General features: G+C 53.2%; 8 protein-coding genes across 8 annotated transcripts; 4 read left to right on the forward strand and 4 right to left on the reverse strand.

The window, feature by feature from the left end:
- Positions 1-438: 438 nt before the first annotated feature.
- On the forward strand, positions 439-2,888 carry CTAM01_12218 (fungal specific transcription factor; the record flags this gene model as incomplete). Its single annotated transcript, XM_060528225.1, has 4 exons — positions 439-526; positions 714-1,722; positions 1,781-2,212; positions 2,285-2,888. 4 exons carry the CDS (start codon positions 439-441, stop codon positions 2,886-2,888), a joined length of 2,133 nt encoding a protein of 710 aa, XP_060377126.1.
- A 113-nt stretch (positions 2,889-3,001) lies between these two features.
- CTAM01_12219 (5-carboxymethyl-2-hydroxymuconate isomerase) lies at positions 3,002-3,980 on the reverse strand (the record flags this gene model as incomplete). The annotated part of the gene is made up of 3 exons (XM_060528226.1): positions 3,002-3,478; positions 3,533-3,669; positions 3,725-3,980. 3 exons carry the CDS (start codon positions 3,978-3,980, stop codon positions 3,002-3,004), a joined length of 870 nt encoding a protein of 289 aa, XP_060377127.1.
- A 505-nt stretch (positions 3,981-4,485) lies between these two features.
- On the forward strand, positions 4,486-5,564 carry CTAM01_12220 (gentisate 1,2-dioxygenase; the record flags this gene model as incomplete). Its single annotated transcript, XM_060528227.1, has 3 exons — positions 4,486-4,735; positions 4,816-5,110; positions 5,162-5,564. The coding sequence occupies 3 exons, from the start codon at positions 4,486-4,488 to the stop codon at positions 5,562-5,564; spliced, it is 948 nt and encodes a 315-aa protein (XP_060377128.1).
- Positions 5,565-6,113: 549 nt separating this feature from the next.
- CTAM01_12221 (uncharacterized protein) lies at positions 6,114-7,620 on the forward strand (the record flags this gene model as incomplete). Its single annotated transcript, XM_060528228.1, has 4 exons — positions 6,114-6,380; positions 6,466-6,632; positions 6,704-7,120; positions 7,179-7,620. The coding sequence occupies 4 exons, from the start codon at positions 6,114-6,116 to the stop codon at positions 7,618-7,620; spliced, it is 1,293 nt and encodes a 430-aa protein (XP_060377129.1).
- Positions 7,621-8,562: 942 nt separating this feature from the next.
- Positions 8,563-10,435, forward strand: CTAM01_12222 (uncharacterized protein; the record flags this gene model as incomplete). The annotated part of the gene is made up of 6 exons (XM_060528229.1): positions 8,563-8,835; positions 8,927-9,157; positions 9,215-9,319; positions 9,373-9,761; positions 9,835-9,902; positions 9,972-10,435. Coding segments are annotated over 6 exons (1,530 nt in total), but the record flags the coding sequence as incomplete, so codon positions are not given.
- A 480-nt stretch (positions 10,436-10,915) lies between these two features.
- Positions 10,916-12,115, reverse strand: CTAM01_12223 (uncharacterized protein; the record flags this gene model as incomplete). Its single annotated transcript, XM_060528230.1, has 1 exon — positions 10,916-12,115. The coding sequence occupies one exon, from the start codon at positions 12,113-12,115 to the stop codon at positions 10,916-10,918; it is 1,200 nt and encodes a 399-aa protein (XP_060377131.1).
- A 2,612-nt stretch (positions 12,116-14,727) lies between these two features.
- On the reverse strand, positions 14,728-15,840 carry CTAM01_12224 (NAD dependent epimerase/dehydratase; the record flags this gene model as incomplete). The annotated part of the gene is made up of 1 exon (XM_060528231.1): positions 14,728-15,840. The coding sequence occupies one exon, from the start codon at positions 15,838-15,840 to the stop codon at positions 14,728-14,730; it is 1,113 nt and encodes a 370-aa protein (XP_060377132.1).
- Positions 15,841-18,970: 3,130 nt separating this feature from the next.
- CTAM01_12225 (uncharacterized protein) lies at positions 18,971-19,719 on the reverse strand (the record flags this gene model as incomplete). The annotated part of the gene is made up of 2 exons (XM_060528232.1): positions 18,971-19,121; positions 19,436-19,719. The coding sequence occupies 2 exons, from the start codon at positions 19,717-19,719 to the stop codon at positions 18,971-18,973; spliced, it is 435 nt and encodes a 144-aa protein (XP_060377133.1).
- Between the last annotated feature and the right edge of the window lie 3,632 nt (positions 19,720-23,351).

A 23,351-nucleotide genomic window follows, 5' to 3' on the forward strand; every position in this document is an offset into this window, starting at 1 on the left:
CAAAGAAGCTGGGGTAAGATGGGGGGCTCATGACTCGGAACTTGTCCGTTTGAACAAATCATAACTCGATCCGCTTTCCGCTTCTCGCTGGTGCCACCATTCGATCCATGCTTTGCTTCTTTCTGTTGTGGTCTCAGGTATGGAGGAGTTCTTCAGGTGGCCTCGGAACTCGGTGTGATCCCCAGACTTTCAACCTTTCTCCATCCAAACATTTCATCCCGAACTCTGCACATTCTCCGCAATCTTTGTCTATCTTACTCGACCGAAGTCAATCCGAGATCCATGATCTGAATCTAGATTTCCCAGGCCATTGCGGCTTCCGAGATAAGTCGCCCGTCATTCCGAGCTTTGTCTCGTCTGGGAAGAGACTCCAGTCTCCGGCGGAAGAGCCCATCTACCCCCACGCTTTGCGCCCGGTGGGAGGAAAGGGAGAAAACAATGGAGCCGAAGCCAAAGCGGATCAAGATTGATGTGGCATGTGAAGCATGTCGGAGGAGGAAAGTCAAGTGTGATGGAGCACGCCCAGGTGAGTGATCGGTGAAGACTCCAGCGTGAAGGAAACGCGGCTTGGAGAGTCTTGGCCCGCGAGGTCAGACTGAAGTCGATTGGAATCTTGCTAGGAAATTTGTAGAACATCTGCTTTGCCTTGATTCATGAGCTGCCCGCGCAACGCGTGCGTTTCTGCCCGTGCTACGGCTGACAGCAACTCATAGCGTGCGGCAACTGCTGGAAGAGGACCGATTTGAGAAACGGCTGCACCTATACCTCCGAGACCGAGAAGTCGTTCTCAGGTAGTAGTAAACTTGCAGATGCAAGTCCAGGCAATCCCGAAAGGGCAATGCCCAAGATCGTCCACACGCCCGAGGCCAACTTTGCGCAACCCCTGATGCCTCCCATCTCTCGCCCGGCTCCGAGTGCGACGCCCAAGTCGACCACCTCCTCGGGTCCAGACCTCACAAGGCGAGGTCGAGTTGAACGGCACCCCATCACTCCTTCCGATGCTAGCCCTTCAGTTGTTGATTCCATGACCACGGTCCGCGAGGATGGCATGGTGACTGGCGAGTACTTTGGCAGTAGTAGTGCTGGGTCTTTCACGAACCAGATCAAAGCTGCCATTGATGCGAGGCTGGGCTCCTCGACAGAGAATAGGAGTGTGAGAAGCTCTCTTTTCCGTTCGACACTTCCTCTTAATGGCTCTGGTGCGGGAGGACAAGCCGATTATGTCCTGCCAGCCCGTAAGCAAGCTGATCACTTGACCGATCTCTACTGGTACTACGTTGATCCGTTGTATCCCTTCCTGGACCGACAGAGATTCGAGCATTCTTATCGAGCGCTGTTTGCTGGTACCTCCCTCGATGCCGATGAACGAATCTTTGTGAGCATCCTCAACATCATATTCGCACTTTCCACGCAGTTGATCGAGTCACTGCCTCCGGATCAGAGGGATTCCTCCAGCCAGGAATACTTCACTCGCGCACAGAACTTACTACAGCTGAGCCTTTGGGACACTGGCTCCATCGAGCTGATTCAGTGTCTGTTGATTATGAGCCAGTATCTCCAAAGTACAAATAATCCTCACCAGACGTGGATGATTGTCGGGTCTGCCGTGAGAATCGCTCAGGGCCTTGGCCTACATTTGCCAGAGACGGCATCAGAGCTCTCGAATGAGCCCGAAAGAGATCTCGTGAAGAGAATTTGGCATGGATGTATCCTGATGGATCGGTGAGTTTCTTTCTGACACCACACTTTATGCGCATGGCACCTCTGACTTGTTGACTAGAATGATTGCCATCACACATGGACGCCCGGCGATGATCTCGGATCAATTAGCGTCAAGTGTGGTACTACCTTCGATCCCGGATACCAACGTCACCAGCGTCGACGAAGTACAGCTAGGTGCCGTTCAGCTTCACAAGCTTCGGTATCAGGCCTTTTTCCATAAGTCGCTCGAGCTCTACGAGGTTATCAATCACGCAGTCCTCGCGTTTTACTCGTCAACATCGCCGCTTAAGTCGCCTACCTACCCCAACGGCACTGGAAGCAAGACCCAGCGCTCCTTGGATAGGACAGAGCTAGATCTTGGGAAAGCTCTACAGCTTGATCAGCGCTTGACGAAATGGGAGAAGAACTTGCCCAGCTTCTTGACTATGGCCGAGCCTGAGACTACTCTGGATGAGGTCTTCCGCAGGCAGGCGGTAATCCTGCGTATCAGGTAAGTACTTGCGACTCGAGTTGGCTCATGGTCAACCTGACCATCCCTTGAGCCACGACTGACAGCTTATAGGCTCCTTCATGCACGCATGCTGCTCCTCAGGCCTATGCTCACTCGATTCTGCCTTTCTCAGTGCCCGGAAACCTCCCAGGTCCATGATGACCTCTCATCTCGCGTCGTTCAGCAGTGCGCCATGGTCTGCGTAGAAGCCGCGCAAAGTCTCATCTCCTTCATCGTGCAATTCCAACAACACGATGGCACTCTCGGCCTACTCCCAGCCTGGTGGTACCGTGTCTTCTATATCTATACAGCCGCAACTGTGCTCATAGCAGCAAGACTACGACCCGCGGTCTTTTCTTCTCTCGACATCTCTCGCTCGTGGAATCAAGCGATGGCTCTGCTCCATGACCACGAGAACCTAGGGCCTTCTCCGCGGAGATGTGCCGCGGCGCTTCAGATCCTCTCAACCAAGATGTTCCAGGATCAGCAACCTCAATCAGCTGCTCTCCCAAGCTCGGATGCCAGTGCAGCGGTGCCCAACATCACCAATGAGCAACAGGAGACCTTTGATATGCCTTTCCCTTACTTGGCGCAGGATGCAGCATTCGACATGGACGCAATCACGTTCGACATCAATGACTTCTCTTGGCTTAATAGTATGCCTGGAAGTTTATAACCGGTAGTTGTCAGCCCCCATCATGTACATTCATCTGCAAAATACCCGGCCTCCGCGCCTTTCATGCTTATTCTCGAACCCCCGATATTTAAGAATTCATTCGTGACTTGTTTCTACTCAAACACCATCTTGTTCTTTACACTGCCAAGCTTACTTATCCTTACCTCCACCACATCCCCATCATTCAAGTACTTCGGGGGCTTCATACCCATAGCAACACCCGACGGCGTCCCAGTCAACAACACAGTGCCGGCTTCCAACGTCGTTCCTTGGCTGAGGAAGCTGACAATCTCCTCCACGCCGAAGAGCAAGTCGCCCGTGCTCTCGTGCTGTCGCTCCTCGCCGTTGACAAAGGTCTGCAGCAACAGGTCGCTGGCGTTGCCAACCACTGCCGGAGAGACCAGAACAGGGCTGAAGGGGGCGAACTTATCGAAACCCTTGCTGAAGCACCACTGGGGCACGCCGCCAGCCTTTGCAGGGTCTCTTTGCCAGGCTCTTGCTGATACGTCGTTTGCGGTGAGGTAGCCAGCGACATATTCCAACGCGTTTTCCTTGGGGATGTTCTTGCCCGACTTTCCAATCACGAAGGCCTACCCTTGTAAGCGGCTTCTATCGAAAGTTTATTCCAGAGAATCGATACTCACAAGTTCACCCTCGTAATCAACGGTTCCGTCCTGTGCAACCTTGGGGATCGGCACGTCCTCATTCCATGCAGCGACTGATGTTGCGGGCTTAATGAAGAGTGAGGGGAACGGAGGTGGGGTCCGGCCACCCTCCTTGACTGTGCTTTAAGTCAGATGTCTGTAGTAGCTTCATTCCGGGGAAGGTTGTAGTACTGTGCTTAACATAATTGAGGCCAATGCATCGAATGATCGGAACGTCCTTTGGTGTAAGGAGCGGTCTCAGGGCTTTGACATGCACCCGCTCGCCCTTGGCCAGGGATGAGACAGGACTGGCACCATCGTAGATAGTAGCCCATAAGTCACTCTTGTCAAGAAGTGAGGTAATCTCTGGTTCGTCTTGCACCTCAGGCTCGCCAAAGTGCTCGACGTCGTTGTCGTCAACGAAGCGAATGAGACGATTCCAAGACATTTTGTTTGGTAGTGTGTCTGAGAATATAAATCTGCTCAAAATAGTGAGTTCTTTTCTTGGTCACAACAAGCCGCATGAAGCTGTTCCCAGATTATCTCAGCTCCTTAAGTGTGCCTCCGAGAGGTGCACAATCGAGCCCCTCAATTGGAGCAGCCCCCAATTGGCCAATCAGAGTGGGTTCCGAGGTTAGAGCGCGGGGAGCTGGGTAATACATCGGAACTCGGGATTGCCTCAACTGCCAGATCGAGTCCCGTCCCGCGTGGCGCTTCCGCTACATGGCCACGGGCAAGGGGGGTCAACAGTCCGGGGATAATGGGGAAACGGGCGTTGATAACCTCCTTCGCATGTCCCTCCAACATCCAACTTCATCTTCGGAATCACGGCTTTCGCCATAGGATACACGAACCGATCCAGGCCACTATTCACACACGGTTATCAATACTCAGGCACAGCCACAAGGCACTCAGACTATCATACGCCAAGCACATCGAAGGGATCATTCACAATGGACTCCCCTCACGAGGACGACAACAGGGCCAAGGCCATGAACGACTATTTGGAAGAGTTGCCATCACAACACATGGAGCCTTTGTGGTCCAAGATGAACGTGATGGTCCCACCTACACCAGCACCCGTCGCCAAACCTCACATGTGGAAGTACGCCGACAGTCTCCCTCTTCTTCACAAGGCCGCAGAGATGGTTGGCGAACAGCAAGCGGAGAGGAGAGTGCTGATGCTGGTCAACCCCAATATGGGTAAGTGTCATTGTTTTACTCGTGACAACCTAAATCGTATTTGTACTCACATGGTCTTGCAGAATCCCCTTACACAACAGACACCATCTATGGTGGACTTCAGATCGTCAACCCTGGCGAGACTGCTCCTGCGCACAGGCACATCGCGTTCGCACTCAGATTCATCATCGACGGTGAGGGCTTCACGGCTGTTGAGGGGAAGAAGATGCCCTTGAGACGTGGCGATGTTGTCGTGACGCCGACATGGCACTGGCATGACCATGGAAACGAGAGCGATGCGCCGGTTATCTGGCTCGATGCACTCAACCTGCCGCTCTTCAGATTCACCCCTGTACACTTTGCAGAGCAGTACCATGAGAGCCGTTACCCAAGCGTGTACGTCTTTCTTAGATGATCAAACACGAAGAGGTCACTGACAATTCATAGGTTCACGGAAACATGCGAGTGGAGACATCCGTGGGACCAAGTTGAAGCCGAGCTCAAGGCCCAGGAAGGCCCTTACGCCATCCACCACTACACAAGTCACGGCAAGCCCCTATCACCCATTCTCGGCGCGCAGGCCGAGCGCATCGACGGCAACTATACGACAAAGGAGGTTCGTGAGCAGGCTTCGTTCCTCTACCACTGCTATGAAGGCCAAGGCCGAACCATTGTGGAGCCGCCCACGGGGCCCCGTGTGGTCTTCAAGTGGACTGCGCGAGACACATTTGCCGTCCCTGCGTGGTCCAAGATTCAGCATATCAACGAGGGTTCTACTACGGCGTACCTTGTTGCTGTTAGTGACAGGCCATTGCTCAGCAGCATTGGGCTTATCAAGCCGCAATCATGAGCGTTTGAGGGGAGGCAAGACCACGGGAGTACCTTCAGCAACAACCTACCAAGATTGTACATGTTCACTCACTATTAGCAGGCCTAAGGGGCTGTATGTACTTACATAGTAATAATGAAGAGATTGAATGTAACATAGTCAGCAAAAAGACTTGGGGAGAAAGGTGATGTAGTTCGCTTGGCATTATCACCATCCCGTCATGTGTCAGAATATTGTCAGAATCTCATTCATCAATACCTCGACGCATTATTCATTGGGAAACTTCGTGAGATATTGGCTGCAGACACAATTCTTTACTCAACACGAGCACTTTCTGTTGAATTCAGTGACCCACAAAGAGCCGAAACCCACGAGGTGTTTACCCACAACAACACGGGCAGCTCCCGGACCTCGGCTGGATTACTCCTTTCGTCAGATATTCGACTACTCGCGATCGATTGTGATATCTTACAATAGCCAGGATCGAATTTAGATGTCGAAATTTTCGTGCTCGTGTAATTATGAACACTAATTCACTCTGCAACTCAGAGTGGTGGTATTATCTGCAGCATGTTCTTCCCAATCAACAGTCCTGAAATCGGCAAAATTTCATCATGGATAATTGCGACAGCATTGACGATGATTATCGTCAGCCACATATTCATTGTCAAACAATTACGTTACCGCCGGATGATGCAAATTGAAGCGCCGTTTGCTAAGTGTGGCAGGGAGTTGTCGAGTATGACCGTCAAAGAGTCCCACGAGATCATCACCCAGCTACAAGAGCTCGAGTTTCCATACTCCTTCTCCAAAGCTCGCAAACTAGCTCTCCTCAAAGTGGGTTGCAGTCAATCTCTCTTACGAAACTCATCCAGGCCAAAGGAGGACCAAGTCAGACTGATGAGAGATCTCTAAGTACTAGGCTGGGAGTGTTCCATCAATGTCCAGACTATTTGCCGTTACAGGCCAGAACAATAAACGCAACGCGGGGAAACGATCAGTCGATACGGAGATCCTTCTCAGAGAAGTGCAGTCTAAGGCAAGAGACTCGGATCGATATGCGATGTCTGTGGCAAGAATGAACTTTCTGTAAGTCACCAAGTATCAAGCTTGATCAACAACTGGGGTCTATTCGTTGCTGACAGGCGGTGTTCCTACAGACATGCACGATACCGCCGTGCGAACAAGATCACCGACCCCGACCTACTTCACACCCTCGGCGACGGCCTTGCTGAGATAATCAATGTAGTCAACAGAGACGAATGGCGCAAATTGACCGGTGTCGAAGTATGTGCTCTCGGCATCTTCCACAAGAACCTAGGTGAAGATATGGGCATTCCCTTCGATCTTTTACCCTCGTGTAAAGAAGGCTGGATGGACGGGTTGCACTTTGCAATGGAGCTCAAGAACTGGACCGTCCAATACGAACAAGAAGTCTGTCAGCCGGTGCCGACAAATGACCAATACGTCAGAGTCTATGTCGACTCGGCCCTTTCTTCTTTACCTAGTTCCTTCAGGACAGCACTGAGGAAGTCGCTGGGAGCCGACTTGGACGACGTGGCTCGATTGAGCCTCAAGTAAGTCAAGTCAAGTAATCTTGCGACCACTGTAACCCTTGTAACTGATCTTTCAAAGTCTGGAATCTCCCGGAATCCTCCTCTCCACCTTTCTAGCACTAGTTCGCAACTCGAGGAAACTCGGGCTCCGTCACCTTGCCCTGCCGCGCCCCGACTCATCTGCAGTCAAACTCGTCAACGACACCCCGAACCCCGAGACTAAGCTCTACAACTTTGGACGGAAAAGCCTTCAACCCTGGTACATGCGGCCAACAACGTGGTCGACTTGGGGTCCGGGTGCATGGCTGGTCAAAGCGGTCGGTGGGAAGGTTCCGGGCGAACGGGGAAGCAGATATTTTCCCCAGGGATATGACTTGATGACCATTGGGCCTGAGCCTCAGCGGGAGAAGGGGAGGTGTGAGATGATATCGGATATGGAGGTGATCAAGGCAAGGGGAGCAGTGACCTGTCCGTTTTCGCAAGCGAAAGCGAATACGTTTGCCACTCCTCAACACCTATGAACGAACCCTTAGCCACATTCCAAACTTACGCGTAGACTTGTTCGAAAGCGACCTGCAAGTGACTAGCAACGGGTTTTATGGACATGGCTTCATTCCACTCACAACCGCCTGGCACATGAACGTGAATCTATATGGCAGGAGGCTCTCTTCGCGGGGAGAATGAATAGACTACATGTTCCGTTCTAGTTGCCAAGACGGGTTAGGAAGCCAGCCAACATCGAGGATTCTTCCGAATTCACGCTATCCTACCTAAGACCTACCCTTCCTTCTTGTATGTGTTTACATATATCGACCTTTCCGCCGTCTATCCGCTAGATCTAGCCGGGGGGAGAGGTAGGACCAACCACTGGTCGTAATTTACCCATTGAAAGAGATGCAGGAAGAGCTTAAGACCAAGCTAGAAATGAGGCCGCAGAATCGTGTTGATTAAATGACTCGAAATAACTTGCAGCCACGTGCGGCAATAGCGAATAGTTAGCAAGTCAAGATTAGAGGTCCACGCTGCATCATGTCTGAACTCAAAAGCAGAAAATCTGCCGATATAGAGTAGCCAGCAGGGATATAGCGGCATTTTTCCCTTCTAGATGGACTGTCAGCGGCTTCAAGACGGCATCCGGCAAAGCTGGCCTCAAGTTCAAATGCCGCAGTATAAGCTGGAGTCTTATGTTTACAAGCGTCAAGTACGTTATATGGAGTTCATCATGTTATAGAAATGTCCGAGATTGAAAGGACCTTCGACGAGAAGCGAGTGTTGACGTGATTGACATCTCACAGTGTGCCTTACCAACCCACCCGCTTCAACCCATCTTGTCACGAGGCATATTACCATGCACCCTCCGGAAGAACTTACAGTTTAACCAATCTCGCATCTTTAAATCTTCAACCTCAAATCTAGGCAGCCAAGCCCATTTTGTTTCCCGTCTTCCCCGCATAATTCGCAGTCTTAAGTGGGAAAATCGAGTCAGCGACGAGCTAAACATCTTCAACGGCCCCTCCCATCCAGCAACTTGCCTGCATACGAATGGTCTTCTTGGTTATGATCAGACAGATCACCCTGCAATAGCCTCTTTGCGGTGCCGCTCAGGTGGTGGCCATGTCCAAGCTCACGATCCTATTCGCCACGCGTGCATCGCTCTCCAAACTCTGCTCAACATCTGTGACGACCCGTGGCCTATTGATCGGACTGTGATCGATCTCAGAGACCAGAGCGATCCTGTAGGGCGATTCTGTAGGGCGATCTTTCTATTTGAATTATGGTGTGCTTGATGAAGCGTCGCTTGGCTGCTCATCCCGTCTCCGTCGGTAGTACAGGATCTTTCCATTCTCAACTTCCACCTCAGTTCCTCAAGTCAAGTTGGTTCTCGATGGAATCCGCGGCGTCATCACCGTCGTCATGGCGGACAAGAGCGCCCAAATCGTCGTCACGGCCTCGGTATTCCTCCTCCTGACATGGGTTGCCGTCAGCCTCCGCGTGTATTGCCGCACGGCATTGGTGCGATCAGTCGGTATCGACGACAAGATCATGGTCTTCCTCTTGGTGAGTGACGTCTACGCTTGTGGGAGCTTGAGAGCGGTAATTTACTAACGAAGGGAGATTATTTTCACCGGATATCTAGCGTTGCAGATTTACGGAGGAACTCATGGGATCGGCCGCCGTGATTCTGAGATCACTGCTGGGGAGAAGAGAGCCATGCTGCTGGTAGATTATGTCACATCATCCCCAATCTATTCCCCTGCTGATATGACTTCCAGCTATGGTGGATCCTCGAGCTACTCAACGTCGTCTCAACATGTCTCCTCAAGATCTCTGTTGGCTACTTCCTCCTCCGAGTCGCACTCGATCGGCCGCACATCTGGATAATTCGAGCTCTCATGGTAGGTACAGTTGTCTTCGGAACGACATACCTCTTCATGGTAGCTTTCCAGTGCAGACCAGTACCAACGTACTGGGAGGACGGCCCAAGAACACCGGAAAAATGCTGGCCCTCGCGGGTAATCTACATCATGACGATTGCGGCGACGGTCATCAATACGAGCGCCGACTTCGTTTTCGGTGCTTTGCCGTGGTTCATCGTCAGATCCATGAATCTTCCGATCGGGACCAAAATCGTGGTAGTGTGCATCTTGGGGCTAGCTGCTGTGTAAGTGTGAGAGCAGGCAGGCCGCAGACATACTGGCTCGACAGCGGGGCAAAGCTGACAGTCCTGGTTATAGAGGAAGTACTGCGACTATTGTTAGAGCGTTCTATATCCCGACGTTACTGGACGGCGAGGATTTTCTTTGTAAGCCCATTTTCTAGCCTTCGCGCTTCAGATCCTTCAAGTACACTAATAAAACTGCTCACCTTGCAGACGGAACCTCCAACTTTGCGATATGGAGTACAGTAGAGCCGGGGATCGGCATCGTAGCAGCCTCGATAGCAACGTTACGACCTCTGTATCAAATGATGCTTGCCAAGATGGGTCGCTCATCGGTTTACCGTCAACAACGAGACAGGTTGGAAAGACAACAGGCTCGCAGGAATGAGACGAACCGGGTGGTGCGACAGGCACACAACCTCGATCCGGAGGATGGGCTGGCCGATTCGGATATCACCTCACCCCACGGGATCCTTGAAGTCAACCCGCCCTCTCATCACGTCAGCAAACAGACAGAGTCGACAGTCAAGACGAGCTCGTCTGGGATTGGATGTCCACGACTGGGAATGAGCTTGTTCGATGTGGATGTTCCAACGTCACGATTGAGACTCAGCGATGATCTTCGGCGGACGATGGATAGACCTTCTGAGGAGTGGTTATCGAGGGTCAAGGATTGACAAGCGCCAGTTGTCCGTGATGTGTTTCAAGAATCTGACTGCACGGTTCTATAAGTGTACGGTTTGAAATAGCATCAGCATAGCATAAGGATAGCATAAGAAAAAAGTACCCAGGAAAGTCGCTTTTACGAACGAATGCCGCCATCGGAGCTTGACCATTAAAGCAGGACAACACGTACAATATTGAGTGGTAAATACCGTTATGGTAACTAAAGCTCTAGTGCAGCCCCAGTCTTGTGGCGTGTCATGAGTAGATGCACACCCTTGTTACCCGTCAAGCCTCTTCTCTCGTTGTTTCGACGGCAGCACCGCATTACACATTTCACGCCAGAAGGCTACAAAATACTGTCATTCAAGGCTTTGCGCTGTTTGATGATGTGTTGTGGGTGTCTGGCTAGTACCCTCAAGACTCATAGGAGTCCTCGGCCATGTTCAAGTCACGCATTACTCTTCACGATAACAAGTTGAGTGACATGTAAGTCAAGGCCCAGCTGTCGGTATGCCTCCTCGACCAACAACCAGGAAGTGGCTCCCTCTGACCTTTCTGAATCTGAACTTATGTGGTCTCTTGGGCCATGGTAACTCAGGCAAGACCCTCAGCAACCTCAGCCTCGGGAACGGAGCTTCCACTCTCACCCCTTGATCCTCAGCTCTAGGCTCAGACCAAACTTCCTCCATCCCATCGAAAAAGTCCATCTGGTCGACCCTGTATAGCGCCTCCCCCTTCGATACATCAAAGCCCCCCTCAAACCCTTCATCATCCAAGTCCCACAATCTCACCCCCAACATCCTCACTTCGCCAAAGAACCCATTCACCAACCCAAACACAAGGCCCCACGGCCCCTTGGTCCCATCCCTCAGCCCCAAATCAAACCTCGCGTAGCGCCCGTCGACAAACACACTCTGTACCCGTTCACGCGTCTCCCTCGGCATAGCCCATTCATGATCACTATTGACATGTCTCCTTCCTAGCTCACCACACCTACACCTACCCGCGATAACCGGCCCGGCCAGCCTGTAGTCCTCCGCCCTTCTCCACGTGGTGGGAAGCATGGACCCATCCCACACAAGCTCCACAGCGTCCCGAGCGGGGCTGAACGGAAAGGTCCGCGGGTCCGGCGCGCCGAAGGCCGTGGCCGCCAGCGCCCTGGTTTCCCGGCTGACGGCGTAGAGGGGTATGGCGGCCCAGGACCTGATTCGGCGGAGGAAGAAATGCGCTTGGGGCCCGTTCCGCCACTCGAGGTCGGTTTTGACCCAGCCCTCAATGGTGATGGGGTCGACGGCCGTGAGGAGGATGCTATCCCGAAGTTCTTTCGGCAGTCGGGTGAACAGGGTGAACGTTGTGGGGTTCGCTGGGCTTGGCTCTCGACGACGGACTGGAAGCTTATTGTTCTCGTCTTCTTCGTCTGATGAGGAGGAATCAACCAAGATGCACACTCTCCGGCCGTCGCGAACGCGTCCTGGGTGTCTAGGGTGGCACCGCATGTGCTTCCGCGCCTCCAAAACCACATCCGACCACCTCTCCCGGTTAGACGCGTCGACAACAATCGTGAGCTCGTCCTTGATCTTAGGTTCGTCTTCTTCATCGGTGAACAACAACTCTTCCTCACCATCGTCCCCACTTCCCGAACCCAGGCCTTCTCGAGAACCGCTAGATGCCGGCGGGATGAAGTGCGCCATCGCAAAGAAGAAACTCGAGTCAGTCGTCCTGGCGGTGGCTTGCTTACAAAGAAGCTATATTCGTCCTTGCGATGTTTTGGCGCTGACGAGCGAGACAACTTTCGGACGTGGCTTCACGATACTTTGTTCCTTCGTTTTACTTAGTTCAACGGCTGTTTTCTTTTCCAGTAATCCGACTGCAAATCATGGATTCATGACGATGAAGGGTTTTGCTGCCTGCTACACCAGGCAGGAGATTCGTGATGTTCGACTCATGTTGGAAGGATTCTGTGGGTCAGAAGGATCATGCTATCGAACCTTGACGTGGATGCCCATCCCCTACGAGCAAAGGTTCCCCTCTCTACCAAGTACGGAGATCCCATGATGAGTTACGGTGCTCTAGACGAACGAAAAATGTCACGATCTTTCACTCTTTCAGAATGGGAATCTCGTTGACGCCCTGACGCCGTTGGCAATGGGGTGCGGATTCAGAAAAAAGCCACTCATCAGCCACAAGCCATACCAAGTCTCATCTGCCCACGCTCGAGGCGTCCAAACAGCGAAAAACACCAACGAAGCGTCTTCGGCAAATGTTGGCGTTATTGCTTGTCTTCCCACTAGAACTCGACCTCCTCGCTTAATCCAAGACACTGTGTAGCTCAGACCAATCGAGGGCTTTTCCCACGCTTCTCTTATCTTTTTCTTCTTTTCTAGAGTGCGTGAGCGACAGTGCATTCAGGTGAGAGTCGCTAGAAGGGCCTCGGTTAAGGCTGCATGCAGGACGGGAGTCACTGCGCCTGTTAACCAATCTCTTGGGTTCGAAGGGGTCCAGACTGCCGGGGCGCAAGATTCTTCTCGAGGTCTGGAACTTTCCCCTTGGGCCTTCACGAGCTGAAAAAACTCTCAAGCGAGTTCACAGAGAGCCGCGGTCTTGGCATTCGGGGAAAATACACAACAGAAAATGAAGAAAGCTTGTTACCTAGAATCAAACACCGGCGGCATCTGTTCACCGAGCCCGGGAAAACACAGTAGTCGCGGCGCCGAACCCAACCGCGCTTTCTAAAGTCAGCCGCGAAAGGACGAAGGACGAGCCGCGAGCATACAATGTGTCCGTTTCACACGCCCTCGACTCCTCGAGCTCCCCCCACAATCCATCCTCCTCCTCCCATCCCATCCAAACGCCCTTCGCAACCCCACATAGTTCGGCATAACCGTTGCTGTTCCATCCTCTGTTTCCTCAGACGGGAGAGAGCGTGGCGAAGCGAACTCCACAGCGAATGCACTTCAAAAGCAGAGATCCTAGATCCTGATCACTTGGTCTTCGATACAGGTACCCGTGTCGCAGGATCTCGAGCTTCACATAGAAGGGGGTGGGTCTTGGCGTTGGACTGGTTGGAGATGCGCGGTTCGAGTGGGATACTCTGGCTGTTTCTGAGCAGGGGGAATGCTCCAACGTCTGAGGACATGAGCCTAGGGAAATACAGTTCTGCACTTTGAGCTAAGGTAGGTTAGAGTAATCGGGTGGAATCACATAATACCGCCTGACCGAGTGGGATTCCTTACTTGACCTAGTAGCACGCCTTACCAACAATCAACAAGATAATGTACCGAACTCATAACCTCTTCTTCGAAAAGACACGAGGAGGGGAATCCAAGCCTCACTCCCACCCACGCAAAGACAAGAACCAAAACATGATAAAATTAGCGATTATTTCTTCTCCCTCTGTACCCGTGTGTCTCTCCACCGCTCTAGAATCCATAATCCGGTCTGGTCTCTTCCTCAGAGTGCACGTATGTAATGCAAGGCCAGGTAGTCTGGGGTAGCTTGCCTTGCTTGACCAAAAAAAGTGAGACAACACACCCCTTGCCGAAAGACCCCCCCAATCCCAAGGCTGCATAGCGCATAGAAAAGAACTGAGAACCGCCTAAGAGAAATGAGCCTATCATACTGTCGGAGATTGAGGCTGAACGGCGCGCCCGGTGCCCTCTGGGGCCGGGCCCGCCGCCCTTTTTCCTTCACCCTTCAGCAGTTCAGCTGGTGGTCCATGGTCTCTGGACCATGGTCCTTACTCCTATGGGCCCAATGGTGAGGGAAATCCCTCAGACCTTTTCGGCCGTGATTCAGCCCCCCAATTCCCCCCTCACTGCGCTCCCACGGCTCCCTACCTCATCCCTTCCCGTGGGAGCGGGCGTGGGACGCGGGAGGGTGAGTAAGCGTGAACGCGTGGGCGTGGGCGTGGGTTGAAGCAGACACAAGCGGAAGAGGAACACGAACATGTAAGACGGATGGGACGATGGATGACTTCTAAAAAATTTCTTGTTGTGGATTTTAGAAAACCCCAAAAGTATATACACTAAAGTAAATTGGTGCGGAAGCTAATCCGCTGGGTATCCCGTTGTGAATCGAATGCTGCCTTTTTGCCCAGTCTCTCCCAGTCTCCCATGAATGCTGATGAAAAAGTGTTCTCCAATCCCATGCGCCTTGACTGGCTGATACAGTCGGCCGTCTCCCCCATTGAAGTGAAATGTCTTGTACCCCGATGCAGTCTGTTGACCTGTCCAATGTCCAACACAGAAAGTAGAAAGAGAAGAGAAAATGCTCGTAAAAGTCGTCAAGCAGGCCGTAAAACTCTCTATGCGGCCACAACCTCGGGCCTCAAATGCTGGTTCACCGCCATCGAAGACGAAGAAACCGTCGGTAGCGCAGGGCGTCTCAGTCTCAGCTCGACAAAGTGCCCAACAACACTGCGCACCTGCTCCTCAAAACCCTGCAGCTTAAAGCCAAACACCTCCTCAGAAGCAGAGGCGTCAAAGTCAATGTTGACCGTGCCCACGGAGCCGCTGCTGACAATCAGCTTCCTCTCGACGGCCTCGGGGAAGCTCCTCTTGGCAATGAGCTTCGCGTCGTTCCAGCGGGACTTGGTGCTGAGGATGTAGCCCTTGTTGCCCGGGACGGTGGGCAGAAGAGCCTGGACATGTGCGCGCGCGACGTCGTCGACGTGGACTGTTGCGCCGGGGTAGCTGCAGCCCATCTTCTTGCCGCGGAGGGTGGCGAGGATGACGGCGTTGGTACCCTTCATCGCCTCGCTCGCCGTGGTCGCGATATCGTTGCGGCCGATGACGAAGGAAGGGTGGAGGTGAATGACCTCGAAGCCGGGCTGCTCTCTCGCGATCCACGCCTCGGCGCCCTTGAGAGCGGCCACCTTGGAGGCGGCGTAGGCGGCAAACTCGCTCTCATACGGCTCAGGCTTGAAGCCGGTCCTCTCCGTGGGCTGGACAGCCTCCTTGCGCTCGCGACCCTCGAGGTGGTCTACTGAAGTAAGGGCAACGACTGAGCTCGTGATGACGACCCTGCGAACAGTGCCCGCACGCTTGGCGGCCTCGAGCATACCGAGGGTGCCGCGGACGGCGGGCTGGATGAAGTACTCCTGGTGCAGATCGCGAGGTACTGAGTCGGCAGTCGCAAGTGGTGAAGCAACGTGAATGACTGCAGAGACGCCGCGGATGGCATCGTCGTATGCACCATCGGTGGTGATATCTGGTACGATGGTGAAGTTGAGTCTCGCGCGGGGTAGGTCAAGTGCGCGGATCTGAGGTCGCGAGCGGATGAAGGCAGCCTTTGCCTCTGAGCGGACGGCGCAGCGGACGGTGTGGCCTGCCTTCAGGGCGTGAGTGAGAACCGCGAATCCGACGTGGCCAGTGACGCCTGTGATGAGCAGCAGCTCGTCTGGGAGGATACACAGCATGGTTGCTGAGATTTTGGTGGTAGTCGTATATAAGTGTTGAGGTAGGATGGTGTAAGTGTCGATGAAACCGGACGTCCTGAGAGTGGAAGTGGAATTGTAGTCCAGAACGGGCAGGACTGTGTAAGAAGTAGTCGGTTGTCCGTAGAATTCGTTTGATCGATGATGGGGAACCTCTCTCACTATGGAAAGTGGTGCGAAGCGGGCGAGGGTCATATATCTACTCTGGGAAGTTTGGCGAGATGGGTGTTCCCACTACTTGCCTCCCCTCTCCCTGCGTTGCTTGAACCTTCTTGGGTCCCTTGTGGCCACCTCGGAGGCTCAGATAGACGAACGCCACGTGCACAGGGTGTGAGACATTGAGGGTCCCTGGTGTTGGTATCTGAATACACACCTCGACCCCCCCCCCCCCCCCCCTCTTCCAAGCAAGCCTCGAGCAAACCCTTTTCTTCCAAGACGGGTACGGGTATCATCCATAACAACAATTCCGCGACCGAATGGCGGTGGTGGCTTCTCCGTGCTTGCGCGGTGCTAGCGTCAGCAGACATGTGTGAGTCCATGCATCAGCGCCTCCTCCCCAGTTGTCCTCTCTGTGCTTGTGAGAGTCGATGAGGTGGCACAGCATCCGCTGGCAGGCTGCTAGGTAACCTGCTGTCGCCTGCACAAGTAGGGCTGGAATGGCTCCCCCACTAATTGAACTAAAGGTCACGCAGCTTCACGTAGCATGTTAATGGTCGGTCAGCTAGCTGAACCTCGATACCCGACTGGTCGAAGGTAGGGTGTGTGTCTTGTGGCGCCCATCGTGCCGCACTGACGGAACCGCCCGGCATGATCCCTCTACAATCAGCATACAATCTCTGCGGGGTGAGGACGGCCAAGAAATCCTGATTGGGGGTGATTAACGAACCTAACGGTCTTGAAGAAGTGAAAATAAGGGGCAAATGAGCAAGCATAGCCTTGTGCCAAGCATCTCTGCATCGTCACCACCTAACTTAAGGAGGCTGAGGGTGGGTGAACGCCCTCACAAAGTCTTCACTCGCAGACACGGCGAGTTAACGAATTCATGCGCATCAATGGTGAACTCAATGGTTCGCTCGTATGCATATGTAGCCATCCAACCCCCAAACCCAATACAGAGACTCTGCCTAAGACTGCCTGCAACAATAGGGGGAAGACTCAGAGGAGGGGGGGGGCTCTGTACCCGACGAGAAGTGCCGCGTGGTCTGGGCGGCTCAGTCTAGACTGGTATCAGAGTAGCTCAAGCTAAAGCACCAGTGACCAACGGCGCAAAGACCAAGCAGGGCGCCAGCCATTAAGCCAAGCTGAATGACTAAGTCGACTGGTGGCGCTGTTCTGGGCCGGCCAGCTGGGCAGCAGGTGTCCAAGCTAACCCACCAAGCTCATCGATCGCGACGCGATTTGCCGTAGGTAAACAGGCGTCCACGGAAGATAGCCCAGTAAGGGGAAGGGATGGCGGCGCAGCCGTTTGATTGGCGATGAGTATTGGTTCATCGGGCGGTAAGCTGAACTTTTTTCATCGTCCTTGACCCTGCGATTCGCTCGCAGCTGAGATGCTCCAGATGCAAATAAGTTGAGACGGTGACTGTGGCAACGAGGTCCCTGCTATGGTGAGTCAAGAGAGTTTGCAGGTTCCCGACAAGATGCTATTTTGCCCTCGACGCCCATTCACTTTCGGGCCCGGTCGATAGTTCCTGGTAGCCGGGGACGCTTGTGTCGATGACTTGTCGACTGGTAGGCTCACTACGCGTTGGCGCTATTCGAGAAGGGAACCATCGACCGGCCACTTTGCTCGTTTGCCATTCAATGTTCGTCATGGCCAACCCCTCCCCGCAACCTTGCTTTGCCGTGCCATGGTCGACATCGGGAGATCGGCGGTTTGCTCAGCAGCACAGGCTCGGTACCGACTGGCTGGGGCGCCAGAAAGCGCCTCACTCTCTCCCCAGCCCAATTGACTGGCCCCTCCCACCCCTTTCCCATCGCTTTCTATAGCCCTGCTTCTTTTTTCGCCTTGCACTGCAGTGGAAGCAAGGGGCAGCCGACAGGAGGAATGACAGACGAATTGTGTGAGAGATAGAGCTGACTAGATAGCTGGCCTGGACCGTTATGGGCCGCTGCTGGTGCGGCCATAGAGACAGAGACGATCCAGGAACGTTGGGTGAGACAGCAGCGCGCCACATCGTCTCATCATGAAAGCCTCTAGGTCCAAAATAAAAGCAGTGGGTATCCGACGCTGAGGAAAAATATCACGAAATCCCCGCGGAAACGATGCCTAGAGGTGTCATGCTTGTCAGCTGAAAGCGCCGCCGGCACGCGGGGTGTGGGTGAGATTCCGGGAGGGAATGGCACAGAGGAAAAAGCGCGAGAAAGGCCAGATAGGGTAGATCACCCCAACAAAGAAAGCCCATAGAGACGCTGGCACGGGCCCCTGCCTCATGGCCACACTGGTCTCGCGCTCATTCACTGGTCCATCTGTGCTCGTACATAAGCCTTCGTCTCAACTTGTTTGAGTTCTATTAAGGCTCGGAGTCAGATAGTGAGGGGAAAGTGAAGAAGGAAAGATTACCCCTCAATCCTTCCACTAGCAACCGTCAATAACAACAACTTGGCCGAGTCTGAGAGTGACACAGAGGAGGAGGAATGATAAAGGTGCAGGTAGCTGAGAAAGAGGAGAACAACTTGTCGAGCTCTCACGCACGCATCCGTCGGTCATGTCCAATCGCTCATTAGGTCGTTTGAAATGGGATGAGTTCGGTGCGCAAAAGGATCCCGAGCACAGGACCAGTCGCGGAAGAGTATCCATTTTCATGCACGTCTTTGGTCCGCTAAATCCAGATGAGATATCTGGGGGATGGTCGGACGGTGTTGATTGTTATCACGGAAATGAACGAGTGCGTGAAATTCCGTACATCAGACCGCAGGGTGATGCTTGATTGCTGGTGTGAGCCGTTTTGCTGCCGGAGGGGAGTAATTGGATTCTGCTTATTGCTCATTGCATGCTCTTCCACCAACCCTGGCGACTATTGTGACGCATGCAACCGCGATCTGAGCGGGGTCTAATGCAGTGAAAAGGGATGAAGGACTGCGGGAGGATGTTGAGCCCAGAGGGACAATCCTACGAGATGTCAACAGCAAAGGTACGTTGAGATGGAGTGAAGCCTTTCAGAGCCAATTGAGTAGCCTCGTCGAGCTCGTGTTGCTTGTTCTCGCCGAGGTCAAACAATTCGTCGATCGCATAAGGGCTTGTGAGACCTGTAGGGGTTCTCCTACTCCATGTCAATAGGGGTCATTGGAGATAGTGGGAGACCATTCCATCTCCGAGATAAGATTCGCCGCTTGACTTCGGATACTGAGATTGTGTGCTTCGTGTTTTGCTTATTCTTCTCGTTCAAGCAGGGCGCTGAGTGTGAATGCCAGAAAGTTGAGCGGTTGACTACCGTTTGAGAAGTTGCCGATCGGCATGATTGATCAGCGCCCTACGCGCGTTAGAAGGTTCGGCAATCGCGCCATTGCGAAGCCGTCGCGGGAGGTGAGACGTGGCGATATGGATTGACAGTGGTGTAAGTGGTGCATGGCTTACGCGGGGCTAAGAGCCAAGTCTAAAACCTCGACAGCAATTGGCGTTGTGATCGGCGTGTCGCACGTCGAGACCGGCGCTCCTCCGCCAAGCGGACTTCCCATCCTGAGCAACGGGACGACTTGCTCATGGGCATCACCGGGCCTGGCCCCGCTGGAGAACGGCCGGGTGGGGATCACTCTCCGTCCCTGTCTTCCTCCGTCGGGGACCCTTCCGCTCTGCCCCGGAGACCCTTGGGAAGACGAGCTCAATTGCCCCCCACCGCGGAAGATGCCGAATGACTTCATCCGAATGCATGACAAGCAGTCTGAACTATGCGTATGCAGTCCCCGCGGTGGATCGAAAGGGTAGAAAAGTCCTTGCTTTGTACCCGACGGGCCCGAATCCGAACTCTCTTACTCTCTTCTTCCATCCTTCTGCCTCTGTCTCTGTCTCTGGGAGAGGAGGGTGAATGGAGTGATTGACATCACCGTTGTGGCTGAGGGCCCTTGTTCGCCTTCAGTATCGAAAAAGGCCACTTTGGGGTCCAAAACTGTTTCGGATTATTTCTGGCCCAACGCGTGGCGTGCATCTCGTGATGCGAAATCCCAATTATCGAATCGTAGGCGTCACGCAACTTCTTGAGGCGAATGATGCGGGAATGACTGGTCCCTCTCTCGTCTTCGTTTGTAGGCAGAAGCGCTTCGAAGCAGTCGTGGATGTTGACGAAGGCGGCCGCTGTATGCCACGCGTTGCTCGGATGGTTGGTCCATCAGCGTCGCTGACGTTGCTCCCATGCTATACCGAAGTAGTCAGCGAATACGATAACCGGCAAGTCCCGTTCAAGACTATTGCTTTCCTTCACCGAGACTATTGTCGTGCATCGCCAACACACTGCATTGGCGTTGAGTCAAAATTTGAGAACAGAAAGTCTTCAGTAATGATCTCACACTTTCAGGTAGTGCCGCACCGCCGATCAAGCGTGCACCGTCACGAAGACAACAACCAAGGCTCTCCATGGACCTAATGCGTATATTCCCCGCCGAATCGCGTGCAGTCGCTGCACTTGCAGTACTTCCAAGACTTGCATCGCCCACGGGATATGCAGGTTTTTCGATGGTGAGTTTGACCATGGGCAAAGGTCATGGCGGTAGTCTGACAGGCCCACCTTGGCGTCCATCATCTTGTTCGGACAGCAGCAGCATCCTTCGGTCCCGGAGTGCGTGGCCCGGGCGGGCTTGCCAACGGCAAGATCTTCATCGCAACGACTGTCTATGCTTTCGATACTGTCGATCACGCGGCACCGGGACGCCGACATGCTCCACCCGCAGCCTCTCCCGCTGCGGCACAGAATTGAGGTGAAAACAGCCAGGTCCTCTAGACGCCACCCGGGGGTTGTCAGCAGACAAAGGGTCCTCCACGGCCGGAACTCGAGTTGAAGGCTGAGCCTTTATCATTCGAGCGATCGGTCGCCACCGGTTATCAAACAGCACTGCCTCGGTATGGTTAGACACTGAAGACAACAAGAGAAGAGCATCGATTTCACTGGAAACAACTGTCGCTCAGATGTGATTGAGCAAGGCTGAGCAACTTGTGGATCGGAGACGAAGTCGTAGCGAAGAAGCAAAGACGAATAAACAGCCGACATTCGACAGAACCGCTGTGGCACGAGAACATCTTCAGGGCTTCAGCGCAGCTTTGCGCTGTTACTTCCACCGCTGTTCGCTCGAGGCAATTGCGATACTTCCGACCCGTGACTGATGGAATGATCATAGCAGAGGACAAGCTGGTAGGTGGTCCTGAGTGTCGTCCGTTTATTATTTTGTCGAGTTGTTGTTGTTGATGTTGGGAATCGACACTTGCCGAAATAAATGGAAATTGGAAGCCTGGGCGATTAGATAACAGATAAGAGCAATGATAGCGATAAGCTCAATTTTTTGTGTGATTACTTAAGACATTCGAGAAATGGCATGTGGTCTGTGCACCCAGATCTGGAGGGGATCTGATCCTGCTGCTTGGCCCCGGTCCAGCCGGCCTCTTTTTTGATTGGCTATATCGAAGAGGCGGGTCGATGCAACGCCAGCGGTATATGCACGTGACGGGAGGCTTGGTCCAGACCATGGTCCACAGCCATCGGCCCTGGCCTTTTCCCTGCATATTTGGAAGTACACTCATTGGGTGCTTAAGGTAGGTTACGGGAAAGTCTTGTGGCAGGAGTCTATTCCGAAGAGCATCCACGAATATGTTCAATGTTGCATTTCCATTAGGCATTTCTCTCATTGTCGTTGCTGCATGGGTAGCCTTTGGGCTGTAAGGGACGAGTCACGGCGAAGTTCTATCCGTACCTGCTCTATCATTTTGTGAGGCTTGCAGTGGACTCGGCGACGCGACGGCCCCACGAGCAGATGTTTGTGCTTTTGCAGTTTGGCTGGTCCGGAGTCTTTTCCGCCCAGGATCCAATCAGATGCCATCAAAAACAGCGCCGTCGAGCAGTCGCCCAAATTGCCAGCGTAGGCATCGCGGGGCCCTTTTTTGGAGTACTGTTACAGTGGTACTGAACAAAGCCCGCCGCCCAGCATGTGCCCAGTAGTAGAGTCTGGTATTCCTGCTGGCGGCTGGCTGCATACATGGCGGTTTCCTGTCTTTATCTCCGTTTGTTACGGTACGTTTCTTTCTATGCATAAGAGTCACCACGAGCACACCACACCCTCATACGCATGGCATGTACCGCATACAACAATAGTTCTAAACATGCATCAAAGCAGTCCCAGTACCTCGTTCCTTTTTGCAGCTCGTAACCACAGGTTTGCAGAAAAAGTAGGTAGCTTCCAACGCCGAGGAAAATTCCAAAATTGAGTGTATTTAGCTCAGAGATGATCCAATTCCAGAGGTATTTTAAATCAAACCCCGCCCTTAGACCGGATGTGGCCAGGGTGTATTGACTTAGCCTGTGAGGTACGACAGAACGAAGGGCCCAGGCCTAGGTCTACAGAGCGTATCACAAGGGGGGGGTGCTGGTCCAAGTGTAGAGACGGGTAAGGTAGGGAGGGTATTGGAAAACGTAGATGGTGCATTCTGCCACCAACTACCATGGGGGAAAGATAAGACCAATCGTGAAGTGACGAAAGGACGGTAATCCGTCAAAACAAAGAGAACAAGAGAAAAAGCAGGATCGAGAGAATGATGGCTTTTGCCGATGGACAACTGTGGAGTGTCTTCCGGAGTGACGTATGTGACGCCATTAAATCGGGCCAAAGTGGCAATTCGGTGAGGTGCGCATCGAAATTCTGAAATCTCGATATCGACTAGCTTAGGTAAGGAAACCAGCAGCAGGATGGCACGGATGGCTATTCCCAGTACTCATCAATTTTGTGGAAAACACTGTGCTGCAGCACTGTTGATGCAGGGCATTGGGGGGGGGGATGTTGGATGGCACTATGCCAATTTCGGTCCGACTTTTTGCGGAATCCAGTGTGGCCATCTGAAATTTCCATTGGGACCAGATGCCAAAGGCCAAGGTTTCGCACAAGTACTTCCCAAAGTATTCGCACTGTAATGGAAAGCCAATGAGAGAGCCAGGAGAGCGCCCCGATACGGAGCAGGCTCCACCGTGGGTCTGGACCTGGCCAGTGGCCTTGTCAATCGCTCACCTCAACCTTCCTTCTCTGCTCGCCTGGTGGCCCGTGTCGTGCTTGCTTGCTGCTCTGGCAGGAGTATTCTGCTCGTGTCTTGCGTGCCTGCTCTCTACCTGATCTCTACCTACTCTATCTGTACTCAGCTCCCTCCACCCCGTCGTCCAGTCTCTGAGGTCAACCACTTACCTCACCCATCCCGCGTCAATCGCCACCAGAAACTTGGCCCCAGCAATTTGCCGATTCCAGTCTTTGTGCTTTTGCATCGGTTCTATTCCATGCTTGATTTCCTCTGCCAACCTCTTCCC

This window comes from Colletotrichum tamarilloi (genome assembly GCF_030869305.1).
Source record: "Colletotrichum tamarilloi strain Tom-12 chromosome Unknown Scaffold_73.1, whole genome shotgun sequence".
NCBI classification, from domain to species: Eukaryota; Fungi; Ascomycota; class Sordariomycetes; order Glomerellales; family Glomerellaceae; genus Colletotrichum; species Colletotrichum tamarilloi.